This window comes from Capra hircus, chromosome 29, assembly GCF_001704415.2.
Source record: "Capra hircus breed San Clemente chromosome 29, ASM170441v1, whole genome shotgun sequence".
Classification (NCBI taxonomy): Eukaryota; Metazoa; Chordata; class Mammalia; order Artiodactyla; family Bovidae; genus Capra; species Capra hircus.
The window spans coordinates 18,319,531-18,327,259 of NC_030836.1; the positions used below are offsets into that span (position 1 = coordinate 18,319,531).

The following is a 7,729-nucleotide window of genomic DNA, read 5'->3' on the forward strand; positions in this document are numbered from 1 at the left end:
CCCTTAGTATCTAATTTTCTTGAAGAGATCTCTAGTCTTTCTCATTCTTTTGTTTTCCTCTATTTTTTTGCATTGATCACTGAGGGGAAGGCTTTCCTATCTCTTCTTGCTATTCTTTGGAACTCTGCATTCAGATGCTTATATCTTTCCTTTTCTCCTTTGCTTTTTACCTCTCTTCTTTTCACAGCTATTTGTAAGGTCTCCCCAGACAGCCATTTTGCTTTTTTGCATTTCTTTCCCATGGGGATGGTCTTGATCCCTGTCTCCTGTACAATATCCCGAACCTCATTCCATAGTTCATCAGGGACTCTTTATATCATTCTAGGCCCTTAAATCTATTTCTCACTTCCACTGTATAATCATAAGGGATTTGATTTAGGTCATATCTGAATGGTCCAGCGATTTTCCCTACTTTCTTCAATTTGAGTCTGAATTTGGTAATAAGGAGTTCATGATCTGAGCCACAGTCAGCGCCTGGTCTTGTTTTTGTTGACTGTATAGAGCTTCTCCATCTTTGGCTGCAAAGAATATAATCAGTCTGATTTCGGTTTTGACCATATAGTGATGTCCATGTGTAGAGTCTTCTCTTGTGTTGTTGGAAGAGGGTGTTTGCTATGACCAGTGCATTTTCTTGGCAAAACTCTATTAGTCTTTGCCCTGCTTCATTCCGCATTCCATGGCCAAATTTGCCTGTTACTCCAGGTGTTTCTTGACTTCCTACTTTAGCATTCCAGTCCCCTATAATGAAAAGGACATCTTTTTTGGGTGTTAGTTCTAAAAGGTCTTGTAGTTCTTCATAAATCCATTCAATTTCAGTTTCTTCAGCATTACTGGTTGGGGCATAGACTTGGATAACTCTGATATTGAATGGTTTGCCTTGGAGATGAACAGAGATCATTCTGTCATTTTTGAGATTGCATCCAAGTACTGCATTTCAGACTCTTGTTGACCATGATGGCTACTCCATTTCTTCTGAGGGATTCTTGCCCGCAGTAGTAGATATAATGGTCATCTGATTAAATTAACCCATTCAGTCCATTTTAGTTCGCTGATTCCTAGAATGTCGACATTCACCCTTGCCATCTCTTATTTGACCACTTCCAGTTAGCCTTGATTCATGGACCTGACATTCCAGGTTCCTATGCAATATTGCTTTTACAGCATTGAATCTTGCTTCTATCACCAGTCACTTCCACAACTGGGTATTGTTTTTGCTTTGCCTCCATCCCTTCATTCTTTCTGGAGTTATTTCTCCACTGATCTCCAGTAGCATATTGGGCACCTAATGACCTGGGGAATTCCTCTTTTGGTATCTATCATTTTGCTTTTTCATACTTTTCATGGGGTTCTCAAGGCAAGAATACTGAAGAGGCTTGCCATTCCCTTCTCCATTGGACCACATTCTGTCAGACCTCTCCACCATGACCCACCTGTCTTGGGCTGCCCTGCAGGCATGGCTTGGTTTCATTGAGTTAGAGAAGGCTGTAGTCCTAGTGTGGTTAGGATGACTAGTTTTCTGTGAGTATGGTTTCAGTGTGTCTGTCCTCTGATGCCCTCTTGCAACACCTACCATCTTACTTGGGTTTCTCTTACCTTGGGCGTGGGGTATCTCTTCGCGGCTGCTCCAGCAAAGCACAGCTGCTGCTCCTTACCTTGGACGTGGGGTATCTCCTTACTGCTGCCATTCCTGACCTTCAACATGGGATAGCTCCTCTAGGCCCTCCTGTGCCTGCGCAGCCACCACTCCTCGGGTTGCTCCTCCCGGCTGCCGGCCCTGGCCTCGGGCGTGTGTGGCTTCTCCCAGCTGCTGCCCTGGCCTCGGGCTCGGGGTGGCTCCTCAGGGTCACCGCCCCTGGCCTCAGGTGTGAGGTGGCTTCTCCTGGCCACCCCTGACCTCGGACGCGGGGTGTCTCCTCTCGGCTGCCACAGGCCTTGGACGCGGGTTAGCTCCTCCTGGCCGCTGCCCTGACCTCAGACGTGGGATGTCTCCTCCCGGCCACCTCTGACCTTGGACGTGGGGTAGCTCCTCTCGGCCGCCGCCCCTGACCTCGGACGCGGGGTGTCTCCTCCTGGCCGCCACTGACCTTAGACACAGGGTAGCTCCTCTCGGCTGGTCCTGCGCCGTCGCAGCCTGGCACTCTAGGCTGCTGCCCGTGACCTCGGATGTGGGGTAGCTCCTCTCAGCCGCGCTTAGTGCGCAGCTGCCTGCACTTAGTGCCTGCACTTAATGCGCCAGCTCGCAGCCGCCTGTGCTCAGCGCCCGAGCTTAGCGCCTGTGCTTAGTGCGCCGACTTGCAGTCGCCTGCGCTGTGTGCTGACTGCGAGCACTGGCTCGCAGCATACAGTGATCTGTTGTATTTATTTAAACTTAACAATGAAATATGAGAAAAGGAAAGTAAAAATCAATTTCTTTTAAAATTGTATAAAAAAATACTTAGGAATAAACCTGACTGAGGAGGTGAAAGGCTTATATGCTGACAACTGTAAGACATTGATAAAATTGAAAGTGATTCAAAAACTGGGAAGATATCCTATGCTCTTGGATTGGAAAAATTAATATTGTTCAAATGGCAATACTCCCCAAAGCAGTTTACAGATTTAATGTGATTCTTATCAAATTACCCATGAATTTTTCACAGAACTAAAATAATTCTAAAATTTGTATGGATCTATAAAAGACTCAAAATCACCAAAGCAATCCAGAGGAAAAAGAACAAATCCTGGGAGGACATAACCCTCCCAGATGTTGTACAACACTATAAGTCTGTAGTAGTCAGAACATCATGGTAATGGCATAAAAACAAACATATAGATCAATGGCACAGAATAGAGAGCTCAGAAATAAACCCATACACCTATAGGCAGTTAATCTTTGACAAAGGAGGCAATAGTATACAATGGAGAAAAGACAGTCTCTTCAGTAAGTGGTGTTGGAAAAGCTGAACAGCCACATGTAAATCAATAAGGTTAGAACACACCCTTTCACCATACACAAAAATAAACCCAAAATAGATTAAAAATTTAAACATTTTAAGACATAACACCATAAAAGTCTTAGAAGAGAATATAGGCAAAACATTCTCTGACGTAAATCATACCAATATTTTCTTATGTTAGTCTTTCAAGGGAAAGACCTAAACATAAAAATAAACAAATGGGACCTAATCAAACTCATAAGCTTTTCTATAGCAAAGTAAACCATAAACAAAGTGAAAAGACAACCTACAGACTGCAAAATATGCAACTAAAAAGGGCTTAATTTTCAAAATACACAAATAGCACATACAACTCAATAACAAAAAAAACAACTCAAGTGAAAAAGGGACAGAAGACCTAAATAGACATTTTTCCAAAGAAGACATACAGATGGCCAATAGACACATGAAAAGATGCTCAGTATCACTTAATTATTAGAGAAATGGAAATCAAAGCTACAAGGAGGTATCACCTCAAACCCGTCAGAATGGCCATTATTAAAAAGTACAAATAACAGATGCCGGAGAGGGTGTCAAGAAAAGTAAACCCTCCTACATGGGTGGTAAGAAAGTAAATTGATGCACCCAGTATGGAAAACAGTATGGAGGTTCCTCAGAAAAAGAGTTGCCATGTGATTTAGTAATCCCACCCCTGGGAATATGGACAATATTCCAAATTGAAAAGATACATGCACCCCAGTGTTTATGGCAGGACTAGTTACAATAGCCAAGATGTAGAAGCAACTTAAATGTCCATTGATAGGTGAATGGATAAAAATGTGATTTATAATGGAATACTACTCAGCCATGAAAAAGAATGAAATAATATTTGCAACAAAATGGATGGACCTAGAGATGATCATACTAAGTCAGAAAGAAAAAGACAAACACCATAAGATACCACTTATATATGGAATCTAAAATGTGAAACAAATGAACTTCTATATGAAACAGAAACAGACTCAGAGATATAGAAAACAAAATTATGGTTACCGAAAGGGAAAGGAAGTGGTCGGGGAAGGATAAATTAGAAATTTAGCAGATTAGCAGATACAAACTACTACAACAAGATTCTACTGTATAGCACAGGGAACTATTTCCTTTGATAAACTTTCATGGAAAATAATTTGAAAAGAATACATATATATGTATATATGCATAATTGAATCAGTTTGCTGTATACCAGAAACTAATACAACATTGTGAATCAACTATACTTCAATTTTAAGAAATAGTAAAGCAATAATACCAGCTCTTACCACTTTCTTCTATTTGGCTTGTACTGGATATCCTAGCCAGTTCAGTAAAATAATAAAAGGCATAAAGGAAGAAATAAAACTCCTTAATTTGCATTTATTATATGAAAAATTTTAAGGAGTCAACTGAAGAACCTACTAGAACTAAAAACTGAATTAAGCAATATCTCGAACTCCAGCACCTTGATGAATTGAAGACCATAGGAAAGTCTGGGTAGGGAGAGAAATAGTGGAAAAAAATCTGAGATGATAATTGAGGGGCTGACATTTTAAAGATGACTAGAATTTTACCACGTGACTGGCAAATATTAGAGAAGTGACATTTGTGGAATCTGTGTTTTTGTCTTTTCTATCCCATAGAATCTTTGAGTACAAGCCTCCGAACAGGAAATAGTAAGAATCAAGGACCTTCATGTATACCCATAGATCCTGTCTCCCGAGTTACGGAAATTCCTTGGACTCACGCAGCCCTCTCCCCAGCTTTAACCAAGAATGTAAGGAAATACCCAGACTCTGGCTGTGTTTCAGTAGTCCCCATGAAGAAAGCCAGCAAATCAGAGCCAGTCAGCAAAACCATCAAGACACCAGTGCCTGGCGAGGGTAACATTAGACAACTGGTCCCCACCTTGAAGGCCTCTGAATCCATCCAAGCACCCGTCCAGGAGTCTGCCAGAGAGACCATCTTCCAGTCTTCATCAGCCGTGAAGGCAAATGGAACATTTTCCTCCATAGACGTCTCTCATCCTCAGAAGCAAACTGAAAGACCCTCCAATACTAAATCTTCCGAGGAATCCCTTTCTGTTTTCATCACATCCAGTCCATCCTCCTCCTCCTAAGCCTATCTGCAAAGAATTAATCACAACTTGCACCCTTCTTCCTCTTCTTCTCTATGCCTGAGGATGGTGACAGTGGAGAGTGGTCAGGCAATGAGTGCAGAAGAGCTGTTGAGGCTCTCAGGAAAACCATTCTGGTCTAGCCTTTCTCTAAAGAGTACATATCAAGGGGACAAACAAGGGGAAAATAGTTGTAATCTTGGAGCTAGAGCTGGTGGTTCTCTGGGTATTAGATTTTATCTCATCTGTAGTGAACATCAGCATGCAAATAAAGGCAACTCTCAGGAACTCAGAAGGTAAATGGTGTATTCTTTGGACCCCTCTGTGATAAGTCAGGCTGACAAAGACTAGAGGATAAGTGCCAAAGTGATGCCATCCTGAGAATGAGAGGTGGCATAAGCGTGAGTCAGGGGCAAAGATCTCATCCCACACATGCATTCTGTCATCTGGCGTGAAGTGGGGTGCTTTATAATACCTTGTTCACTGATTCCCCAGTGAGGTGATGGGCATAATCCCATACCAACACAATGACTCTAGGTCTTGAGGCATCAGAGCCGCAGCAAGTGTCTAAAGCTTTATCAACCTGAAGAATCTGAAAACAGAAATGCCTGGGATATACCAAGTGAAAGAAGTGGTGCACTGAGAAAAAAATGGAGTATTTTAAAATACACTACTAATCAAACACAGGCATGAGAACCTTGTCTTCTTGAGTGACTCTAATAAGAGTAGGATATTACCACTCCCTCAGATAAGATTTAATCTAGTATACATAATCTAGTCAAGATTATTACATCAAGATTATCATGTTGTTATCAGGTCAAGATAAATCTAGTTATTTATATGAAAGTGAAAGTGAAGTCGCTCAGTTGGACTCTTTGTGACCCCGACCCCGTGGACTGTAGCCCACCAGACTCCTCCATCCATGGGATTCTCCAGGCAGGAGTACTGGATTGGGTTGCCATTTCCTTCTCCAGGGGATCTTCCCGACCCAGGGATTGAACCCAAGTCTTCTGCATTGCAGGCAGATGCTTTAACCTCTGAGCCACCAGGGAAGCCCAGTTTTATATATATATATATATATATATATATATATATATATATATATATATATATATATATATATAATTAAATAATTATTTAAGATAAAGTGGAAGATCTATCACCAGACAGGGATAATTAATTGTCAAATGAACTCATTCTGACAGTAATAGTTCTTGGAATCCAGGAAAAAAAAAGTGACATGTTTTGGGATTGGAAGAAGCCTGGAAAGAATTAGAACTGGAATTTGAAGATTGGTATGATTTGGAAAAGGAGAGGAACAGAGAGTGCACATTAAGTAGACTAGACATTAGTGAAATAAAATTTTAATAATATTTTCTGTTGGTTTTTAAGAAACTTGTGATAGAATATATTTACATAACAAAATTAATTACCATTTTTAAGTATATGACTCAGTGGCATTAAGTACATTCACGTTGTGTTGTGCAACCATGGAACTTTTTCTTTTAGCTTTCTTTTGGTTTCCATTTGCATAGAATATCTTTCTCCATCTCTTCACTTTCAGGCTGTGAATGTCCTTAAAGTTGAAGTGAGCATCTCTTATAGGCAGCATATAGTTAGGTCCTGTTTCTTTATTTATTCAGACACTCTGTGTCTTTTTAGAAAATTTAGTTACATTTAAAGCAATTTTTGATAGATATGTGCTTTTCTCATTTATGCTAGTTGTTTTCTGCCTGTTTTGTAATTCTTTCTTCTGTTCCTTTCTTCTTCTGTCTTTGTGGTTTGATGATTTTCTGTAGTGGCATGTTTAGATCCCTATCTCTTTATCTTTTGTGTCTAGTACAGGTTTTTGCCTTGTGATTACCATGAGGTTAAACAAAACGTATTTTTAACAGTTTATTTTAAGTTGATAATAATTTAAAATTGAACACTTTAAAGCTAAAGCTCTGTCTTTACTGTACCCCCAGTGATCTATGTTTTTTTAAATTTATTTATTTTACTTTACGATACTGTATTGGTTTTGCCGTATATTGACATGAATCCACCACGGGTGTACATGAGTTCCCAATCCTGAACCACCCCCCCCCCCCACCTCTCTCCCCATATCATCTCTCTGGGTCATCCCAGTGCACCAGCCCCAAGCATGTATTGAACCTAGACTGGCGATTCGTTTCTTACATGATAGTATACATGTTTCAATGCCATTCTCCCAACTCATCCCACCCTCTCCCTCTCCCACAGAGTCCAAAAGTCTGTTCTATACATCTGTGTCTCTTTTGCTGTCTCGCATACAGGGTTATCATTACCATCTCTCTAAATTCCATATATATGTGTTAGTATTGGTGTTGGTGTTTTTCTTTCTGGCTTACTTCACTCTGTATAATTGGCCCCAGTTTCATCCACCTCATTAGAACGGATTCAAATGTATTCTTTTTAATGGCTGAGTAATACTCCATTGTGTATATGTACCACAGCTTTCTTATCCATTCATCTGCTGACGGACATCTAGGTTGGTTCCATGTCCTGGCTATTATAAACAGTGCTGTGATGAACATTGTGGTACATGTGTCTCTTTCAATTCTGGTTTCCTTGGTGTGTATGCCCAGCAGTAGGATTGCTGGGTCATAATGATCTATGTTTTTGATGTCACAGTTTACCTATTGTG

The 7,729-nt window shown here is 40.6% G+C and overlaps 1 protein-coding gene across 1 annotated transcript in view; it reads left to right on the forward strand.

The window, feature by feature from the left end:
• The window catches only part of LOC102183041 (glycerophosphodiester phosphodiesterase domain-containing protein 4-like), a 166,024-nt gene extending 160,957 nt beyond the window's left edge, over positions 1-5,067 (forward strand). The window contains exon 17 of the mRNA XM_018042671.1: positions 4,592-5,067. Within this exon, the coding sequence (XP_017898160.1) occupies positions 4,592-5,067 (476 nt within the window). The remainder of the gene's footprint in view (positions 1-4,591) is intronic.